The sequence below is a fragment of the Meles meles genome, chromosome 5 (assembly GCF_922984935.1).
Source record: "Meles meles chromosome 5, mMelMel3.1 paternal haplotype, whole genome shotgun sequence".
NCBI classification, from domain to species: Eukaryota; Metazoa; Chordata; class Mammalia; order Carnivora; family Mustelidae; genus Meles; species Meles meles.
In genome coordinates this window covers 149,480,288-149,503,043 of record NC_060070.1, presented here as the reverse complement: position 1 = coordinate 149,503,043, position 22,756 = coordinate 149,480,288, and the positions used below count along the sequence as shown (strand labels likewise).

The window sequence follows — 22,756 nt, the reverse complement described above, 5'->3', positions numbered from 1 at the left end:
TCATTCTGGCCATACTTCCATGTTCAAGGATGAAGAAGCACGTGGTTGGTTTAGGAGTGTTGGAGACAATGACTCTGCTCTTGCCCGGGCCGCTCTGGGTCTTCCATCCGATTCTCCCAGGAACGAGCCGTAAGCCTGCTAGTTCTGTGTCAGTGAGAGGGCTCCTTGGAGGGAGGATTTTGGTTTTAGAGGTTGTAATGGCGAGCCAGCCACTAGACTGGGCAACCCCAGTTCAAGCGTTGGGTTGAGGAGAGCTTTGCTTTGAGGCACCCGTATCCATACTCTGGTCTTAGTTCTGTCCACGAGATCCCCTACACACACACACACACACATACACACACACACACTCTCGTTAGAGCAGAAATTTTAGTGCCTCTACCAATCATCTCTTTGCTTCTCTCATGCCTGGCTCTAAGTAAATCTGCAATAGTTGTTTTAAATGCCCATGTCATAGCAGCACACAGCTTTTCCATACGCACTTTTGAGGGTTTGTCCTCATTAAGATGTGGTCGCTGCACCCAACCGCTAATAGTCCAGCCGCTAATGAAAGAAACAGGTGTGTAAACCAATTATAACAGAGACAGATAAGTGTTTACACACAATGCCGGCTGTGTCCAGGAAAAGGCTGATTTCCCCTCAGTGCATTTTAGGTCCCTGATTATTGCTGTTATTTCCTGATGGGGCCTTGAATGACGGGTCCGATCACCAGTGCAGGGGCAGGTGGTTACAGCCGGGAGGATAAGCCCTGTGAGAGAAGGCTCACTGAAGGAGGAGAGCAGTGATGTGTGGGTGGGATGCAGGGGTCTGGAGTGAGCATCAGAGTAAGTCTGGGAAGGAGCCAGCTCAGATCCCGGGAGGCCGTGTCCTCAGTTCTTGGGCTTGAGGTGCTGTGCACACAGTAAGTCAGGGGGTCTAAAACCGATTCACACTTGAAAACGGGTAGGGACCGCATTTCGTAGGTGGCACAGCCGAAGTAGGGACAGTAGGAGCACACAGATGTGTCTCCCTGCAGAAGACCATGCGGGAGGGGACAGGAAATGGTCGCATGGAAATCTTCCCAATCGGGAGGATTGGGAGAGGGGAGGTGAGTATAAGCGGGGTTAGCTTGCAGGTAACTCTGAATGATAGGATTTGGTCCAATGCGTGGAAGGTTTAGAAAGGCAGATTTTGGAAAGATCTCGGGGTAAGCTTCCTAACCCGAAGACGCGGGGGCTTGTCCCGGGAGGCAGCAGGGGTCCCCCACTGCTGCTCCAAGCACGTGCGGGACCCGTGATGATGTGGCTGGGCCGTGCCATCGGGGGCTGGGACCCACTCCGCGCCATTCCCGTGTGATCTCCAGTGGCATTGTGAGCAGTCTGCCCGGCGCACCTGTGGGAATTCAGTAGCAGGGGGGAGGGACTGGCTCCCCTCCCCCATCACCCTCCTCACCCCCGAAACAGGCAGAATGAGCCCAAGGCTCTAGGGCCGTTCTGCCGCCATACCACCGTGTCTGCCCACTCCGGCTTTACGAAGTCCTCCCCGGCTTCTCCCTGTGAGTACACGTGGTCCGCCCTCTCCAAAGAACAAACCACGTCTTCCTACTCCTCTGCTTTCCTACATCCCTCCCAAGGGCGCCGGGACGGCCCTCACCAGCTCCTGCTCTCACAAAGCCTGGGCAGGACGGACCAGACGGGACATGCTGAATTGCTTTTTCAGACTCAGCTTCTCTCCGGTTTGGTTCCCTTTAGGTCTTTGGGGGGAACAGAGCTGCTTTTTTATGGCTGCAATCATGCCTGTACCTAAAGATTCCCAAGCCCCGCCGCCCTTAATTTTCATTCTGGGGGCTTTTAAAAGCCAAGTCCTGTCCTCCAAGACTCCTTGGTACACAACGCAGAAGCAAGCATGGGACACTTCCAGTGATCTTGCCTTCAACAGACGCTTGGGGCTTACACAAGGCTTCAAAGGGTACAATTAAAATGCTATGTCAAAAATAAAATTAAATAAAATAAATAAAATAAAGTGCTACGTCCACGGCAAGGTGAGAACCCGAGGAAGCTGGGATGATTTATCCCCTACCTGGTCCCTGATCCCTGTTGGGGGTGCCGATGGGCCCCATGGTCCCCGCTGGACCGTGCGTAATGGCGCACACCGAAAGGGCTAATTGCTTGCTCTGTTCTTCCATTTCGCCAGGGAAACCCGAGAGCTCGCCCGCCTGGCCTCAGGATGGAGACTCGTTCCTTGGAGAGAAAACGGTCGCACTGAAGGAATGACACGGCAACTTACGTTCTGTTTGGGCACATATTTTATTTATCCAGTGAGGGAGGAAAGAGGAGAGAGACGGAACTCGAAGGTGGCACGATTTCTGAGAGGAGACCAAGGTCATGTTCTCCTCAGTCCAGTTTAAGTCCACAGATTAAGTAAAAGTGCATAGGGGTGAGATGAGTATCTTGCTGGAGAATCAAACATCTTATTTGAGGAAGAAAACCCTTTTTAAGGTAGTATCTACTCACGGGTTTCTTATTTGAGGATGGCTTACTTTAGTCTCTATAAAAACACGACAGCACTGTATAAACTGCTGGGGCTGGATATTGGAACGTGAGTAGCTGCTGATTCGGAGATTTTTCTGGGAGTCCAGATCTCAAAGAGTCCCACCGAGGTGAGAGCCCCAGGGACATCGCAGACACGGCCCCTGGGAAACACGATGACACGCGGCAAAGGAGGAATCTCAGACACCATAGTCCAGGATCTCTGTCATTTCAATGGGGACACTGAGGCCAGGGGAGGTTAAACAAACCCCCAAGGTCACATGGCGAGGGGTTCGTAGCTTCTCATTCCCCGGCTCTCGGAGGCTGCATAGAAACTCCTAAAGTTCATTTCTTCCCCAAGTTTCTAAAGTTGGCAATGTTAGCTTTTCAAGTGAAAACACTGGAGAGAACCAAACCAAACCAAAAAAAAGATTGGCGGAGAACTCTGATAAATTTGTACCCATTCTCAGCAACCTCATGTGAAGATAGTTAGAAGACGAACGTTTGGGTCAATATCAAGGAACTCGACTTTTCTATGAACACACATGACAATATCTTACACGTAGTGAGACAGGAACAGAAGCAGCACCACACAAGAAAAATCAGGAAACCGACATTAGGAAATAAAACACACCACGTTAGCCACTGGTCATCCGGTCTAAACTGCTGGGCGCTCTCCAGTAATGCGGGGGAATGACAGACAGTCACGATATTTGAGAGGGGAGCTCCCGAGGGCGCCCCATGGGCACCTGAGCCTCCTGAAGCAGCGTGGTGGCCATGCACAGGTCTCCAGGGACGTCACCTCCTCCCAAGACCCCAAACCGAGCCGACGTGAGCTCCCGCACCACACTGCCTGCAGCCAAGCCCCGGGCTGGGGCCAGCCAATGCCCAAGCCCCATCATCTCCAAACCTGGCCCCGCTCCTTGTTAACACGGCATGTAATCAGAGAGGGGGGACTGGGGTGGGAGGTGTCTCAGGTTGCCGAAATAGGCTGGACATTCTGCACCCTGGACAGAGTGACGGGAATCTTTGTTTCCCCCGGGCCCGGGGCTTTTGTAACGGGCTGGCTGTGGGCTTTGATGTCGGCGATGCGCTCTTTAAACTTCTGCTGAAGAAGCTTTTCCTCTTTGGAGTAGCTTTTCACGAACACGGACGTCAGCAGGCACCCTGCCATGGACATGCCCCCGAGGCAGAAGAGAATGGCCCCGGCCAGCTTGCACGCATCGAGGGCCCCGTTAAATTGCATGGCCTGCGTGTCCACCACCATGAAGTCGGCTTCGCCAAACGCTTCGATTTTGGGGGGCACCAGAAAGCCCACTGCCAGGACAGTCAGTCCGAGAACCACGAAGACCGTGCCGGAGATGAGTCCGACCTGGGGAAAGACACAGGGAGGCAGGACGGGGTGAGCTCAGTGCCTGGGCTCTCCTGAGCTCCCCAGAGCAGGACCTGGCTTCTGCACCCCAAATTTGACGTGAGAATCCTATACCATTTCCTAACAATAACAGAAGGTAAAAGGCCCTTTCTAATTTTAATGCCAACCAGACAAGCCAGCACTGCCTTGATGGTTTCCTTTGAGCTTTCTCAAAGCAAAACGCTTTGCAGCAGCCTCATCAGCTTCGGTCTGAGTTGTCCCCTTGAGTCTGTGAGCAAAAGTGAAGCAGTCTTGCTCCCGGGAAGAGCCCTGCCCTCTCCACCAGGCCCTGGTGTTCTGAGAAGCTGGCCTGGAGCTCACAGGGAGGCTGCAGTGTCCCTCTATGGATATAACCTGTGACACAGAACATCTGTGTCAGACAGGCTTGCTCTGCGCCCATCACGGAGGGACACGAAACAAGTCCATTTCATCATTCTGTCTAAGCACAGATGACAAACAGGGTCATTGTGCCAAGCACCAACCATCCACAGTCTCCTTCCCTCCGCCCCCCAGTAATACAAATCATGGCTGCTTCTTTACCCAGGACAGCTTCGATCTTACCCTGGTCTGTCCCTCCCTGTGGGTCAGATTTATCATTTATTTATTGTCCGATCACAGAATGGGCCGTGACGATCGAGAGCCAACTCCAGCTCCCACAGACCCTTTGCCCGCCTAAAGCCCATGTCCCGTAACGCATCCTTCCTCACACTCTTACTGAAATTCCCCAGGACACCCTGTGGCCTCTCTGTGTCACCTCTCTCCCTACGACGAGGGATCAGCTCAGCTTGTCCAACCTGCTGTGTGTTCCCGGTGATGTGGGTGCAGGACACGGGCAATCCGCTAAGTACCCACCTCTTCCCCCAAGGTGCTAGGAGGGAACCATAATTGCTAGTTTACAGGTCAGGAAATGTTACCTCAAGGAGGGCGGGTCACTGGCCCAAGGATGGACGTTGGCGAGCAAGTGGCAGAGAAACTGCATGAGCTCAGTTCGGAGACAGGGTAACACGCCGAAGCGGGAGGGGGCTGTCCACCCTGCGGTGGATTGGAACGGACAGACTCGGGCGCGGCTTCCGGAACTGCCAACGGGTACTTCAGTCACAGAAGGAAAGTTGCTTAAACACTTTCATCGTTCATTCCCCCTTTTATAAAAGGCTAAGCGATAACTGGAGTGGTGGAGAGGACCAAGGGAGGCCAAGCTCGAAAACAGAGCCCGGTGCCTGGCGAAGCCATCCACTGTAACACGTAGCTGTCACTACGTCTATCTCGAAACACGCCTCTTGTGAAATGATGCTACACCAGCAACAGCACCAGAACGATCTGAGCTAACATAGTTATTTATTTTCTAAATACATTTAAATACATTTCCTCCTGTCCCTAATTGCTTTTCGTGAGCATAACAATGTTGGGAAAAAACCAAATGCACAGCACCTCTCTATCTTGAGCTTTGAATTTAAAGCGTGTTTATTTAATTTATTTATTAAGTTTTAGGGTAATGCACTAATAAAGATTGGGATAATAGGAGGAAAACGTGTTCCCAAGTCCATCAGAGAGCTGGTATTACGGAGTTCTCGCTCACGACCTAGGCATAGGGTTCGCTATGTTTTCTTCCCTTGATCCTCTGCAGTTTCTTCTGAAAAGGAGGTTTTTTGTTTTTTTTTTAAGATTTTTTAAATTTATTTGACAGAGATCACAAGTAGGCAGAGAGGCAGAGAGAGAGGGGAAGCAGGCTCCCCGCGGAGCAGAGAGCCCGATGCGGGGCTCAATCCCAGGACCCTGAGATCATGACCTGAGCCGAAGGCAGAGGCTGAACCCACTGAGCCACCCAGGTCCCCCAAGGAGGTGTTTTTATCTCCATTTCACCTGGAGGAGATGGAGGCGAGTGGGATGGGAGAAGCATGGTTCAGGGTCCTGTGGCCAGCAGGCGGCATGACCAGGCTCTAACCGAGGTAGGTGTGATCGCCAAGCCTCACGCTCCCCTCGTATTCTCCCATGGCACTTCACCAGTTACTTATGTGCTAAACTACCACAGAGTTTTGTTTTTTAATTACCACAGAGTTTTAGTCACCATGGAGGGACAGATTTCCGTTACGTAATATTATACAGAAACTGAAAAAAAACCCAGTCAATATAAAGTCTACTGAAAAGAACAGAAACTTTTCTACATGAGACTCAAGTACCATAGGAAAAGTTGGGCTGTAAAAAATCACGTTTTGGATGGCTTCCCCTAATTTTCCGAAAATAGTGGCAAATTCACCCTCAAAGCCTAACCATGATTTGTTAACTTAAAAAAAATGAGTCACGCTGGAAGATTCTGAATGCGCGAGCTGAATGAACGTTACTATCCACGCTGACATGCTTCCTGAGTCACTGAGTCCCCTTCCTCAGGGACTGGCGCTCGTTTTCAAAAGCCAACGACTGTAACGTAGCTACCGTCGGTTCTGAGGTTCTGAAGCGCGACGGAGGCCAGCGCCCGCGTCTGCTAGTCCTGCCCTGCTCTCCGCATCTCTCGTTCCCGCCTCACACTCCGTAAACATTCTAACCGACGAACTTGACTGCCAGACTGCTGCCGGCCGAGCCAGGTGACCGATCCGGGAGCAGCCTGCTCCTCGGCTGAGCCACGATGTAGAGAGGAAAACCCGCTCTTGGAACCCTCGGAAGCGACAAGGCAAACGGTGCCTTGCAGATGGCAGAACTCCCACTCGCTCCGAGAACTGGAAAGGGGCTGGCCTCCCGAGCCTTCTCCCTTGTTGAATGGGGGAACCTGAGGGGGGCAGCCGTCTCTGGAGGGAAGGGTGATGGCGGACGGCCGACTGCCAGGGTCCAGAAGGAGCCCTCCACGCAAGTCTAAAGAGGTGCCCCGAGCCCGGTGTCCAGAGAGGACCCAGAACACGGCGACAATATGTCTGGGAGGGTACGGGAGGACGCGAGTGGAGGGGCACGCGTGGGAGCTGAAGGATGTCGTCTCCACTGAGCACGGGACGGAGGCAAGACGGGATGCTGGGATGCATCAGCCTAACCTGGTACCATATTGGAGAATGGAAAGGAATGAAGATTTGGGGAGTGATGCCATACAGAGCCGTAAGAATGGTCTAAGTTGAAGTGGTCCTTGGTCTAAGAGAAAGGGGGCTCTATTAAACAGAGTTTGAAAAAATGCAACACAGGGGTCCTTAAGGGTCTAGGAGCTCAGACAGCCCGGTGTGGGTCCATGCAGAGAGCTGGGACCCCACGGTGAGAGGGCCCCCTGGGGCCTGGCAGAGCCCCTGGGATGGCTGGTGGTTGGGCCGGCCCAATGCCAAGAGAGAAGGATGCCTCCGCTGGGACGTACCTTACAGGCCGCAGCAAGGACGGTGACTTCTGATGGCGTCTTGGTTGTGGGGACGATGTGTGAGAATCCAGCACCTGCTGCTGGAAAGGGGGCTTGGACAGGGAGGAGAACCCAGATTCCAGAAACCCTGCTGATGCAGGCTGTGACTCAGACCAGCATCCCCGTCATCATCTCTGCGTGAGCCGACGAGGTCGGAACACACCTCCGTTTGCTCCAAAAAAGCAGGACTGCCAGGAGGAGCTGGGTGGCTGTCCTGCAGAGGGCATTGTAATGACTGCTGGGAGTGAGAGCCAGCGTGGGGGGAAGGACGGTGGGGAGCTGAGGGAGCTGAAGGTGAAAGGAGCCGGCTGGCTTCGGGGTAACACGCAGGGGAAGCAGCAGCAGGACGGAAGCGGGATGCGTCTTTGTCATCGGCCCTGAGGGCCACCCTGCCCTCTCCTGAGCAGGACCTGGGCTCTGAGGGCTGTCCCTTGCCAGCAATGACAGCAGATGGAACTCACCTGGCCTGACCTGCTTGTAGGGACACTGAGCTTTGTGGAGCAACCATCGATGTCCAGCTGGGATCCAGGCCCATGCACCCCTCAGGCATGATACCTGGTACCCCGGCCTTGGTCTCCCACCTGATGGAGGATCAGTCCCTCCAGCGTGGGAAGACAGCCAACCGTCCCCATCTTCAAAAGCTATTCTGGAGCCCTGTGTCTCTCTAGCTACGGCTTGAACTCATTCAATCCTTGATATTCAAGCCGAGTCCCACAGTGTTACTGAAACTGGTTTCTCCAAGGGCACGAAAGCCCTCCTAATTGTCCAGTCTAGTGTGACCTCATTCGAATATTCTGCGGCCGGTGATGTTAAGTGCTTTCTTCTTAAAAACTGTTGTCCCTGACACGGCTCTTTCCTGTTTCTATATCTGCGTCTTTAACAAGGCACTCTCAACCTGTTTTGCCAGATGTTCTCAAATTACTGGTGTTCCCCAGGGTTCCCCCTTGACTCACATCTCTTGTTCAAGATCTCTCTAGGGTTGCCCGTGCAGCTGTAGTTCCAACTCCCGTCTACATGCCAGTGACTTCCAAGCTCCCATCTCCAGCCTGGATTTCCTTCCTGGGCTCTCGCCCCGGACTTCTGACAGCCAGTAGTAAGATCTGTACAAAAATGTCCCAAAGGCTCCTCAAACCCCAAATAGTCAAAATGGTACCCCTTTCTTCCTTCTTTCCTTTCTTCCTCCCTTCCTTCCTTCCCACTTTCTCTGTGTTCCTGCCATCCACCCATTCACGGAGCTCCTCTCATTCCTAGTATGAAACCAACTCGGCAACCTCTAGCTTCACTTTGAAGAAAATCTAAGACAGATACTCAAACTCTGACTTAGCTCAGCGGGGGAACTGAGACATCAGGACAGAAAAGAGAGGAGCCCGAGTCGCTCCCCGTTAAGAGAGGCTTGGAGGAGGCTGTCTTATCTTGTGCCTGCACATGGCTGGGGACACCGTTTGAGAGGTTTCTAGTATGGGTGAGGAGAAGGTAGGAAAGAGGGCGACTCTGAGTGAGGAGAGCATGGATGGGGTAAAAGTTTCGCTCCTTTAGTTCATAGCTGCCTTACTGAGGTGATTTGTCGCACAAACAGGCGGGAGCAGCTCTTGTCAAGGTCGAGAGCAAGACTAAGAAGAAAAGGCCCACCCCAGCTAGCCTGATTCATGGGCAGTGCAGCAGGAGGCAGGGGGTCAGAGGATCACGTCACAGGGACTTTGCACGTGCCAGGAGTTGCAGGAACTAGGATAAAGGAGGTGGGGCCGAGGCAGCCGGGGGTAGAACCCAGGGTCCAGAGAGTGTGTGTAATCCTGGGTGTGTGTGTACACCTATGAGACAACCTCCCTGAGAAAGCCTACATTTATTTTCTTGCCCTCTTGCTGGACTCAAGCTAGAAGGTTCCAGAAAAGTACCGATTTCAAAGCCTTTCAAAGTCTTCTGTGATCCCGGTCTTGTGTACCTTTCCCCATTCATCTCTTGCCCCCTCTCCTCCAATGTCTCCTCTTCCCAGGGGATCTCTCTGTGGAGCCACTGTTTCCCCAGGCTGCCTCAGACCCTCCCTGCCCCCAATCCCCGCGCTCCCGGTAAGTCTGGGACTCCTTTGAGGGTAGTGTTTATCGTGCTGGATTGTAGCTGTCTGCAGACATGCCTGCCTTCTTTGCCAGCTCTTTTAGGTCAAGGCTGTATCTAATTAACAGGTGAACAACCACATCTTATTCACAACCAGAGCCTCCCACGTGACCGTGCACACAGTGGACACAGAATCACTTGCAGAGAGAAAGAACAACTAGCACCGTGAGCTACCGGCTCTCCAGATGCACGTGGCAGGGCAGAGATCCTAACTCAAGCTCATCAGAGTCCAATCTCCATCCTCATCAAGCCTCTCTAAGCTGCCCACAGCTCTGAAGCTGGCTCAGTGGCTATGTCCTAGCCTCCAGCGAGAGACCAACAATCCCTTAGCACCGCTTTATTGGGAAGGAGGCAAGGGGAAGCCCATAACTTGAACCACATACAGTGGTTTGAAATGAAAGAAACAAAATCAGAAAAAAGAATCATAATTAGAAACATGGGTACAATCATTGCCTTTCTCTGTACTGATAGGAAACATTTCATAAAACCCACTGGAATGGATTCCCTTGTCCTTCCTAGAAGGAAACGGAAGAATGGTTAGTGTCCTCCCCCGGTAGAGGACGGGTCTCTAAGTGAGTTCTTACGTGATTCAGGTTGACTCTAAGCTTCTGAATGTTAGCCTTTTGTTTTGTGATTAGGATCTGAGTCCAGGATTTGGATTTTGCTGGAATATAATCTCTATGAGCCCACGGACTTTTGCCCGTTTTTAGTCTCTGGAGTAGGTTCAGCATAATGGGGAACAAGTACTTTTGAACCTTGCTTATGTCAGATAGAAGACCAAATTCCAAAGTCTGAATCCCGGGTTGATCATTAATGGTGAGTTCTTTATTTGAAATCCATACCTGAGTCTGTTTTGATGGATTTATAGCTTCTCACATCTCATCCTGGTCGTGCCTTGGAACCATGTGAATGCTTTCAGTATTCTGTACGATACTGGCATTTCAGGCTCTTGGCACGACAGATCTGTCAGGCAAATATTTGTTTTTTTGACACATGGGAAAGCAACCACCCACTTCACTGGGTAAATACAAGATGTGCCAAGCTTGGCTGCGTATTTCATCGGTCCAGGCCGGTGAGGATTCATCAGAGATGACATTTCTACAGGGCAAGGATGCTGAGCCAACCAATTTTAATGCAGAGTACCTAACATTTGTAAGATATCGAATTAACGGGGGTCTCGGCTCATCCCTGTTAATGACTGTGTTGCCCAGTACTTTATTTATTAACTAGATTTCAAATTTTCTTTCCACTTCAGGATCCAGTGTTTCATTGGACCTCTGATAGTAGGGACTGATACACTGAATCCCTGAACGCATATGAAACATCTTACTTAATTCTTAAAACTTTACCTGGTAGGCATGATAAGCATCACCACTGGGCTCTCTATGGTCAGTTAACTTGCCCAAAGGTACAGGCTGTGAAATGGAAGGGCTGAGGTTTGAAGCCGTGTAATCTGAGGACGGACTCCACGCTCACAAGCATTATGCGAATCGCCGCTAGAGATCCCCACTCACATCTCCAGCATGGCACAGCCAGACTCGGACTCTTGGTTCCTCACCATTGCTACTGCTCTCCCAGGGTTCCCCGTCCCGGAAAACTGTAACATCATTCAGTAAATAGCTCAGACTGCAGGCCTTGGAGGCGTGCCGACTCTGCTCTCTCCCATGTCTACCTTGTCGGCACGTTCTCACTACGTGATCGTCAAACTTTATGCCGAATCAGACTACTTCCCACCATCTCTACCAACACCACCCTAGTCCAAGCCAACATCACCTCTTGCCTGGGCGCTTTCAGAGCCTCGTAAATAATCTGGCTGCCTCGATCCCTGTGCTCCTATAATCTACTTTCCATGCTGTGGTCAGTATGATCCTGTTAAAATAGGAGTCTGTTCATGTCACTTGTCTGCTCAAAATGGCTTCCCATACCTCTTCAGGTAAAATCCAGCATCCTCATGCTCACCGACAAGGGGCTACACAAATCATCTCTGTCCCGTTACTTTTCTGGATCCACCACCTGTCCTACCCGCCCCCGTCCTTCCACTCCAGCCAGACTGGAACTCTTGCTACTTTTCAAGCACACAAAATCGGTTCCCGTTTCAGAGCTTTCTTCCCAGCCCAGAAGGACGTTTGGCCAGGTCATCTAACAGTCCTGTCCCTCAGCTCGTCCTGGCACTTGCTCCAATGGCGTCTCCTCTGAAAGACTGTCTATGAACACCCTACGCCACAGCCCGGGTCCATCACTCCCTACCCTCTTGTCCGGATGGCGCTTGTCACCACCTGACCTCCTAGTATGTGATTTATTCGTTTTTGGTATGTTTCCCATGATTGGTTACAGGTTCCAAGAGGGAAAGGGCTTTTCCTTTTCATCACTTCAATGTCTAGCACATTGCAGCTTCTCAGCACAGAGTAGGAGCTCCTAATTGTACGCTGAAAGACTGAGTACGCTGTCTGATGAGGTGCTGTGGAGAAGCTCAAGCTCAGAGTCCCTGATCACGGCTGGTAGAGGTAGAAACCGCATGCTGACCATTGTACTATGCCTCAGCCTTAACTATCTCTCAATACCCGGTAATTTCTCTTTAATAATTGTTGCAATTTGTCAAATGATGCTTACTAAGCCTATTGGGGGGAGGGCTTATCTGATTTTGCCTATGGGTGGCTTCCCAGCTGGAGAATTCAGTGGCCCATCAATATCAGTATCAAAAATAATAATTGGGGCGCCTGGGTGGCTCAGTGAGTTAAAGCCTCTTCCTTCAGCTCAGGTTATGATTCCAGGGTCCTGGGATCGAGCCCAACATCGGGCTCTCTGCTCAGCGGGGAGCCTGCTTCCTTCTCTCTCTGCCTGCCTCTCTGCCTACTTGTGATCTCTCTCTCTCTCTGTCAAAATAGATAAAATAAAATCTTAAAAAAAATAATAATAATAATTAATGATGGCATTTAACCATAACCAATAATTAATGATGGCGTTTAACCTGCAAATCAACCACTGTCCTGCGTTCAGGGGCTTTCTTCAGCTCGAGGTTTATGTTCTCCTTTCCTAAGGGAAGAAGACTGCCCTTAGGATCATCAAGACGGAGGCACACAGAGAAGACCGGAACCCTCAGCTCTTCACAGCTACAGGATTCACCACAGCCGATAACATTTCCATCTCTTGCCTTATACACGTGTTCTTTACTTACCTTCCAGAATGCTGAGCTCCACCTATTAGGTGATCTCTGGATCTGGAAATCATCCTCATACTCCCAGATCGAGGTGGTGCAGTCCTCATAGAACTGATGCAGATAGGACCGGACTCCATAGCGCTGGTACCCGCCCTCGGTAGCTGCCTGCACCTGCTTGGACCCACAGATGTTGCTGCAAGAACTCATCCTTCCCAGCTGGAATGACAACATCCCCAGGTATCAGTCAGCCCCATGCTCTGGCTTCTGGATTAAAAGGCATATTAAGGGTGAGAACTGGACTGAGTCATGTTAGTCTATTTGAACAGTGCTCTTTTCTTAAGAGAAAAGACATTTTTAAAGACCCGCCTTTCTTATAAGCTGCTCTGCTTTTCGACTCAATGCAAAATTACCCCCAGACACTCGATGACTAGACACTGGTTCTCCATAAATGAAAGGAGACATAATGGCACAGCTCACTTAAATTATGCAAAAAGGGAAGCATGAAGCACATGAAAAACAGCGACAGAGAAGCCGAGATTTTCATTGTCTTCACAAGAAATCTTTAATCTCTTAGAAACCAGTAGTCTTTACACTTACATGTTAGAGAATTAGACAGGTCCTCTCACGTGCTACAGATGGAATTTGTCTTGGATTGTCCTCTTGGATGCTTTGCCACGTTCCCTGGTGGAAAATACAGGGTGTTACCCCTCAGCAGTTGGCAGTTTTCCTCTCAGATCTCATGGATCTTGCTCTCACATTTTAGCTAATTGTCACGTTGTACGGAATCTGGGTTTGAAGGCTGCTGAGCAACGTACGTGTCATGGTTTATTAATCACAAATGGCTCAGGCAATACTTTACACCTCACTGACTCTAACCCTAAATATTTCAGTCATTATTTGTGGACACATCTGTCCATACGGCATGATAGAGCATAATGGAGAGGGTAGACACAGACCGTCGTCATGTTGCAGGAAGTGTCTACTATACACAAGTGGCCAGAGGATTGTTAAATGGAACTATGTTCTGGGTGGGTTGTTTGGGACTCAATCTTCTTAAGATGGAAATTTCTACTTGATTTCACCTAATTAGTACCCTTAGAGAGAAGCATTTGGTTATTAATCCATGTTTAAAAAAAAAAAAAGGAATTGCTAAGGGACAGCAATTTTGGTAAGGAAATTTTTAGTAATTCTCTGGTGTTTGGTTTTCGTATCTTCACATAAGCAGATACATATGATATGTAGCTGGAAATGTGAAATACTTTTTTTTTTTTTTTTAGATTTTCCAGTTATCCTCCAGATGGTTTTCCCTGTGTGGACATGGTCTCCTGGTGACAAAAACAAGGAGCGACGTAGATTTCCAAATCCTTATCCAGAAACCATGTTGTGATGTTTATCTACAAGGAAAAAGTTAACCCAAGCTGCCAGCAAGTGCCCCTGCGCGGACCCTGAGTCTGGCTGGATAGAATTCAGGAGGTAAAATCAAAGCTGAAGCCCCAGAGAGTTAGCCTTGTCCTGTCCCACGGGCACAAAGTGAATCCATTAAATTATCTTGTAATGGGTGCACATAGCCAAAAAGGCATTCTGGTTAGAAAATCTTGTCAAATGCAGGAAAAAATGTATGGCCCAGATCTTAGAAAAATGAGGCAGATTGGTTCCATTGATGGTGACCAATACTCTCCTCTTTTTTACTGTTGGTCCGTATTACGTTTAGGGCCTTCCTCCCTGCCAGGAGCGATGACCCAGGAAGAGGGAGCATGAGAGACAATCCAAAAGCTTCTTCTTCTTCTTCTTTTTTTTTTAACTTTTAAACATTTCAGAAGGATATTATTTCATAAAATATAAAGATTTTAGAATGTACTTTGCCCGACTGGAGCAGCAAATTGTGATGGATCAAATTCGTTTGTTAACCTAGTTTCCATATTTTAAGTGTTAGGATGATCTCTTCAGTGCCTTTAATTTATGCCTTATGATGAAGAGGATTAATAAGGGTCTACATAGAATAATATTTTTAAAGATTTTTAATTTATTCATTAGAGGGAGAGAGAGAGAACAAGCAGGGGGAGGAGTAGAAGGAGAGGGAGAAGCAGGCTTCCCGCTGAGCAGGGAGCCCGATTCTGGACTCGATCCCAGGACCTGGGATCATGACCTGAGCTGAAGGCAGATGCTTCACCAACTGAGCCACCCAGGCGCCCCCACAAGTAGAATAATTTTAAAGGCGCTTCTTAGATGAGACATTTTAATAAAATTTAGATCAAGGGGCACTGGGTATCAGATGCTACTGATGAATCACTGAACAAAACATCTGAAACTAACTCTATGGTTGGCTAATTGAATCTAAATTTTAAAAAAGGAAGTAAATGTCGATAAAAGAAAAAACTTTTGATCAAGAAGGGACTCATGCTTTACGAATTCTGCTTTGTCATTGAAGACACTGAGGCATCAAAAAGTCATCTGCTAAAAGGTGACCCCCTGAGTCAGGGAGCAGATGAAAGCCAACAATGCAGAAAGCAGGAGTATGGCCTGAATCACGTACTTGCATCATCAGACCAAGTCGTCCAGACACGTATTTCCAGGTGTCCTGTTGAACATGGAGAAAGGGCAAAAATAGGACGGGGGCACAAAGAAATTCCTCAGAGCAATGACAGGAGTTGTCTTCGCTGCTGAAGTCCCTCTTGTTCGGGGTAGAGCTCGATGCGGAGCTGGCCGTGTGACACAGTGTAGACCCTCCCCACACGGTTAGATTCTGGCACATGGGGTCGAGTGCTTCTGCATTATAGGTTGGGACTCAGGAGTCCAACTTCGTTCAACAAAATACAGGTCAAATCATAAAAGCGATGGGAAGTGTCCTAAAGAAATGTTTTTGAGCCTGAGGAATGAAAAGCTGTAACCCTAAGTCAGAACAGATTTTTTAGTGATGCTAGATCTGTGCTAGAAAAAGAATCCCAAAGAGCCTTACTTTCTTCTCCAGGCATACAAAACACAAGAACACGGCCTGCGTTGTGCTAACCACACAGGGCAGAGAATGGGTTCTTTTTTTTTTTTTTTTTTTTTTTCAGATTTTTTATTTACTTATTTGACAGAGAGAGAGATCACAAGTAGGCAGAGAGGCAGGCAGAGAGAGAGGGAAGCAGGCTTGCTGCTGAGCAGAGAGCCTGATGCGGGACTCGATCCCAGGACCCTGAGATCATGACCTGAGCCGAAGGCAGCAGCTTTAACCACTGAGCCACCCAGGCGCCCCCAGAGAATGGGTTCTAATCCTAGTTCCTGATCTACAACGTATTGGTCGTGACATTGCAGGTAAGCTCATTCACCAACCAGGCCTATGGTTTCATCATCCTTAAAATAAGACAGTGGGGCCAGAGAACCTTGAATTCCTTCCAGAGATAGTTTTCCAAGCGTCTCTGGCCATGAGTTTACAGAATGAATCCATTATTTTTGTTGGATAAAAAACTGGGTTTACTGATTTCCCATCTCTCATTTTTGTCAGATTGTCCCTAATTCCTTATCATTATCGTATATGAAAGTTTTGGTTTACGAGAGCATATATGTGACTAGGTAGGTCAATTACTTGGTATTAAGTGGATTAAATGGTTGTGTAGTATTTGCTTCACAACTTACTTCAGGATTGTGTATGTTCCTAAATAGTATAAGGGTATCTCAGACATGGCAGGTTTGGTTCCAAACCCCCACAATATAGCAAATATCATATAGAACAAGTCAAATGACTTGTTTTGGTTTCCCAGTGCATATCAATATTATTTTTACACTATACTGTAGTCTACTAAGGGTATAATAGCATTATATATTAATTAAAAAATAAGTCATTGTTAGAAAATGCTAACTAATATCTGACCTTGCAGCGAGCCATAATCTTTTTGCTAGTGGAGGGTCTCTACCTCAGTGTCGAGGCTGCTGACTGATCAGGGGATGGTTACTTAAAGGTGGGGAGGCAGGGGCAATTTCTTAAAATAGGACAACAACGAAGTTTGCCATATCAACTCATTCTTCCTTTCACTTGAACTCCTATTGGCCACTGTAGAGGTATTGATTGTCCTAATTCCAATACTGCTGTGTCTCAGGGAATGGTGTGGGGGGCAAGGAGAGGGAGAGAGACAGAGGAACAGCTGGTTGATGGAGCAGTTAGAACACATGCAACATTTATCGATTATGTTTGCTGTCTCATATGGGCAGAGTTCCCGGATGCGCTAAACCATCCCAATAGTAACATCAAAGATCCCTGATCATAGATCGCTGAAACAAACAGAGCAATAATGAAAAAGTCTGAAATACTGTAGGAATTACTAAAATGTGACCCCGAGACACGAAGTGAACAAATGCTGTTGGAAAAATGGTGCTTGATAGACTCGTTTGACTCGCGGTCGCCACAGACCTTCAATTTGTAAAAAAACACATTATCTGTGATGCACAGTAAAGTGAAATGCACTACAATGAGTTATGCCTGTATCCCGTGGGGACCTCAGAGGTTCCATACATCTTTCCAGATACATAACTTCCTGGATTCATTCTTAGAGGAGAATGATCACTAGAAAGGAATTTAAAAACGTACCAGGTTATAACGAGAATTTTGCACCTACAAAAACACAACAGAGTTATAGTTCCTCCTAGTGAAGCCAGTAACTTTTTGTCCCAACCGAGAAAATGTTACATTTGTTTAGAATCTGCTTGGTTGATTGACGCCTCCAGTTATCATCAAGAGGAGACTCGATGTCATTTCATAAAGTCCCTTTTAAAAGCTGGGCGATTATTATAAAACAAACGAGGGCCGAGAAGAACGGGAAGGTATGTGCAGAGGCTTTTCATCTTGGCTCAGCCTTTACTCAGTGAGCAAGGTCTCCTGAGAAATCTGGCTTTCGTATTGGAATAACTACAGCCAGAGGAGCAGCTGGGGAAGCAGTAATGTTCTGTCTGTGACTCTCATTAGGGGATGGGTCCTGGGGAAGGCTTACCATCCCAGGAAGTGCATGAACGGGTGGAGGGCGGTGGAATGAAAGTGTTTTCCAGCACTGTACCTAAATGGGCTTACGTGAGTACTCCTTTTATGAACACCTTACCTGGTTCCTGTTTGACTTTCTGTCCTTGCTGCCAGCATGGGCATCATGATGGAGCACGAGCAACATGAGCATCTGGCTCTTTGGTCATCTATGAAGAGGGAGTTATTTTTGCTCTCCTCAAAGGACATTCTAGGTGCTAATTAGTGAGGATCTCGGCATGGTTTTCTTCTTTTTATAATCTGTGGTATCTATCTCGATTCCTTTCGTGGTGATACATTTACCTGGCTCCTCCGGTCTTGGCAGCCCAGCACCTGCCATGTTCCAGAGACCCACAGGAGGACAGTGTCATACCTCAGCGCCCTCCCAAACTCTCTCGAGTGGCTTCTACAATCAGAGTGTTCAATGCCAGTCCTCTATCCCTCTCTTTCTCTTGTCCAAACCTGTTTCTTTGTATGGGGCTGGTTACCACCTGATGCTCCCTACGTGCTGTATTTGTTCATGGTCCAAAAGACTATGTACGTGAGGGACTGTGAGCTTCCTGAGGGCGGGCTCTTTCTGTCCTCGGGACAAGCACTTTGAAACTTCTTGGCACAAAAGTGTCCCTGGGTGGGTGTGGATGATGGTCTGATCGTCCTTCCTTTTTCATTCCTCCCTTCCTTCCTTGTATTTACAGCACTAATGATGGGCCAGATTGTGTGAGATAATAAAGCTGAGGAGGGCACAATCTGCTCTCAGTGGACACTTAGATTAGGAAGAGAAATGCTGCTGAAGCAAGAAGGGCGACAAAACGGGCACCAAAACCAGATATTTGCTGGGGCACCGGCATGGCTCGTTCGGTTGAACGTCTGACTCTTGGTTTTGGCTCAGATCATGACCTCGGGGTCATGAGATCAGCCCCATTTCAGCCTCCACACTTAGCGAGGAATGTGCCTGAGATTTTCTCTCTGCTCCTTCCCCCAACTTGTGCACATACTCTCCCAAGTATAAATAAATCTTAAAAAACAAACAGAACAAAACAAAACAAAACAAAAAACCAAGAAAACAGGGCGCCTAGGTGGTTCAGTGGGTTAAACCTCTGCCTTTGGCTCAGGTCATGATCTCAGGGTCCTGGGATCGCGTCCTACATCTGACTCTTTGCTCAGCAGGGAGCCTGCTTCCCCCCCCAACCTCCGCCTGCCTCTCTGCCTACTCATGATCTCTCTCTGTCAAATAAATAAATAAAATCTTAAAAAAAAACAAAACAAAAACACAAAAGACAAAAAAACAACTAAATCCAAAACCTCAGATATTCATAGCTGGAGGGAGTGAAAATGCTGAGAATCCCTTAAACAATTCCTCTTTAAAAAAAAAAAACAAAACATTTTCTTTAAATTCGGTTTAGTTAACACAGGTGTACTTTTAGTTTTAGGGTAGGATTTAGTGATTCATCAGTTTCGTATGACCCCCCGTGCTCATTTCACCATGCCCTCCTTAATGCCCGCCCCCCATTCCCCCCCAACCCAGCAACCTGCAGTTTGTTTCCTATGATTAAGAGTCTCTTAGGGTCTGTCTCCCTCTCTGATTTCATCTTATTTTGTTTTTCCTCCCTTTCTCCATGAACAATTCCTCTTTCAGCAAGTAAACCCATACAGGTACTATTAAGATCACTACATGTACCAATATGGGATCGTACCAATTTGTTGGAAACTCGACTCTCAGTCAAATAAAGGCAATTACTTTTTCATCTTACTTAAAAAAAAATTCTTAGCCATGAAAACAGAAATAAGTCTTCATGCCTCTCGAAACTCCAAGAACATCAAAGACTCTATATTATTTGCCTTCATGGTCTCCTTGAGGGTAGAGAGGCAGAAAATTGAGGCACAAAAAAGATTAGTGCTTTCCCATGGCTCCCTGGGTGAGTCAGTTGTGAGGCCAGGCCCAGGCCCTGTTCTATTTATTCTCTTTGAAATATCACTCAATCTTTTCATACTGCTTTTTGCTCCCATAAAATCCTTCGGAGATAATGAGAGTGAAGTCCCCATTAGAACCACTTTTTCACAGAGCCAGGGCCGCAGGGCAGAGGCACAAAGCTGCTTCAGACCATTTATCCAACACCAAACCAAAAGGTCAATTTGCTAAAAGGGCTCAGTCTCTGCGTGGATGCAGGAAGGCAGGAAAGCAGGCTAAGAGCTCTTTCATTTTTAAATCAGGTATTCTAGAATTGTACAAGCATGACCTTAAAACTTGAAAATGTGTTTCTACCAGAAGATCATCGCAGAGGTATTTTATTTCCTTGGAGCCGTGGTAGAGATTGCGGCTCTGCACTTTGAGCTTTTTAACGCCATCTAAGTCAGTAGGTACGCAGCCACTCTCATAATTATTTTTGAAGATTTGTTTGTTTTAGAGAGAGAGATTGAGAGAGGGAGAGAGAGCACGAGTTGGAGGGCAGAGAGAGAAGGAGAGAGACTCTCAAGCAGACTCCACATCGTGCCTGGAGCTGAACGCAGGACTCGATGTCGCCACCCTGAGATCATGACCTGAGCTAAAACCAAGCGTCGGCCGCTTAACCAACTGGGCCGCCCAGGTGCCCCCACTTTTATAATTTTTAAAAAAGGAGGAATGATAGGCAATGACCTGATTACTCCTTCAAGGTGTTTTTTAAAGTAAGGTATACAAAGTCCAAAATCAAAATGAGAAGAGAAAAAGAACTCATATTCTCTTAAAACCGCTTCTTTATCTACGTGCAAACCACAAGGTGCTTATGAATTTGCTTGTGACAAGGATGGAATCTTACCTTTGAAGCTTCCTCTTCCTCTTCTCCTTGTTTAGTCTTTGGCCATTCTTTTTAACGGCACATCGTCCTTCAAACCTATTTAAGAAAAAAAAAAAAAAAACGAACAAAAACCAAAACTCTGCAGAATGTGATATAGATAAAAATCTGAATTTCATAAGCCATTCTTACGACCTGTAAAGAGTCACTTTAATGTTGACAAAAACCATTGGCAAAGGACTTCCTGCTGAAGAGCAGGGGGATATTTGTTCTTAACAGAAGTATACATATTTCATAACTTTTAAATGGGCTCTCGGGAGACTTTGTAGGGTAAATGAGACAACATAAATGGGCTTTGTAAACTATAACATATTATGCAAACACTATTCTTATTTTGATATAATTATATTCTGCATAGTCAGTAATACAACTAGACTAATACACCTGTATTTTAAAAATTCTAAATAAAAACTTTATTTGCTCCCTACATACTCCAGAATTGATCTCTCTGGTGCCTGTTCCATCATACTGTAAAGTAAATTAATCTTATAGCCATGGTATTTTCGATCTGTTTACATGCATTTTAGACTTATTAAGGTTATCTAGATGATTTACTCATTGGGTTGATTTTTTTACTCCTACATCCATTTCTTCCTATCATGATCATTTTACTTTCCGTCTGCCTAAGAAAAGCAGGTGCCCGTGGAAGATTTAATTAAAACGCCAGGGCTGGCTATCGAGATACTGGCGCCCTACATTACTCTAGTCATGTGAAGTAAAACAATAGCTGGGCAATATTTTTCAAGAAGTCACTAAAAATTCTTGCTGAGGAGCAGTTCCATTTGGAAGAGAACCTCAAAGACGTGAGGTGAGCAAGTCTAGTTGAGGCTTGACAGATTGTTTCCTGTATTTTCCAGTTTCAGCCTCTATGAGCCATAGTAAAACCTTCTTCAAGACTCATTTCTTTGCCCTAAAATTTTATTTTGTAGGTGGTATGTGAACAGATTTGGCGGGAGGTGGGGGGAGCAAATTATATTAGGATCCTGGATCTGGATAAGTGAAAGAAAACAAGTGGTCTTCACCAGCCCCCCTGGTCCCCACCCGTGCCTCTCTCTCAATTAAATGTCTCTTCTTTTTGTCTGTCTTTTTGCCTCTTTTCTCTGAAGGAAATGACTCCCCACTTGCCCTTCGCCGAAGGCTGGCTTGGTCTGGAGCCCGGGATCTCTCCAGCGTGCTGAAAATATTTCTGCTTCAGAGCCAGGAACCAATTAAGTCAACACCAGCTGTTTAACTGCAGCTGTGTTTTCTTTGAGGTCATCAGCTCTGACCCCCACCCAACGCCTCTTTCTAACAACACAAAGAAGTAGGTCCTGAGATTATATCCAATTCCTCACATATCTTTGAATATGGCAAAGGAATGGGGAGGGCAAGTGGGGGGTGGGGGGTGGGGTAAATTCAGCTTGGAAAACAAATCAAACCAGCTTTGCAAACTTCCAATACGTACATCTGACTCTTACCTAATACATAACTTTTCTTGTTTCCCGGGAGAGAAACTCTTAAGTTTTCCCTGTATACCTCCCCAGTTCTTACGTAACACAAGCCACAAATCACCAAAGCATGGAGTTGGCTACCCGTAATTTGGATGTGTTCCCGGATTTTAATATGCATGATCTTTGTAGAGATTCGTGCACCTATAATAAACGTGAATGAGTAAGGGTGTGCGTGTGTGTGTGCTTGTGTGTGTGTGTGATTGTGTATGTGTGACAGACACAGACAAACAGAACGGGAATTTGTGTGCGTGAGGGGAGAAGCAGGAGAGAGGAAGGGAGGAGAGGGAGAAGTGGGGAGAGACAAATGCAGCACAGAAAACCTGCCCTGGGCTCCCCCAGGCTTTACCTGCCCCCTCCGATCCCCTGACCCGTGGAGCAAGTGCAGCCAGCTAGCCGCAGATCTCTCGCCGGGGTCCCATCGCCGCCGCCGCCGCCGCCGCCGCCGCTCCCGCCGTGCGGAGCTCAGCCCGCGCGTGATTGACAGCTGGGCGGCCCGCGCGCCCGAGGCCCGCGCAGCTGCGGCGGCCGCCGGAAGGGCCACGTGCGTCCGCGGGGCGCGCTCGGGCGGCGCGTGGGCGGGGCCCCGCCGGGCGCCTGCGCCGACCCGGTCCCCGCCCGGCCGCGCCGGCGGGGGTGCGGGGCGGGGGGGCAGCTGGAGGAGGAGGCTGGTCGTCTGTGTGGCGGCGGCTGCTGTGGCCTGGGGGAGCGGCGGCGCCAGCTCTGGCCTCCTGCAGTCCTGGTGTCTTGTGCGGCCCAGCACGGTGCCTGCCCAGCAGGTGCACCACGTGGTACCTAAGTGGAGAAGGCATGCCGACCTGAGCTGAGCTTTTTGCACCACCGCCCCACTCGGGGTACATTTGGGGGTATGCAGAGGCCTCTCTGGACCCTAAGTTTTGCCTT

General features: G+C 48.2%; 1 protein-coding gene across 1 annotated transcript; it reads right to left on the bottom strand.

Moving 5' to 3' along the window:
* Positions 1 to 2,263: 2,263 nt before the first annotated feature.
* Positions 2,264 to 22,366, bottom strand: NRSN1 (neurensin 1). The gene is made up of 5 exons (XM_046006747.1): positions 22,203 to 22,366; positions 20,331 to 20,405; positions 13,143 to 13,226; positions 12,564 to 12,761; positions 2,264 to 3,876 (listed from the first exon to the last, which is right to left on the bottom strand). Exons 4-5 carry the CDS (start codon positions 12,750 to 12,752, stop codon positions 3,478 to 3,480), a joined length of 588 nt encoding a protein of 195 aa, XP_045862703.1. The 5' UTR covers positions 12,753 to 12,761; positions 13,143 to 13,226; positions 20,331 to 20,405; positions 22,203 to 22,366; the 3' UTR covers positions 2,264 to 3,477.
* Positions 22,367 to 22,756: the final 390 nt, after the last annotated feature.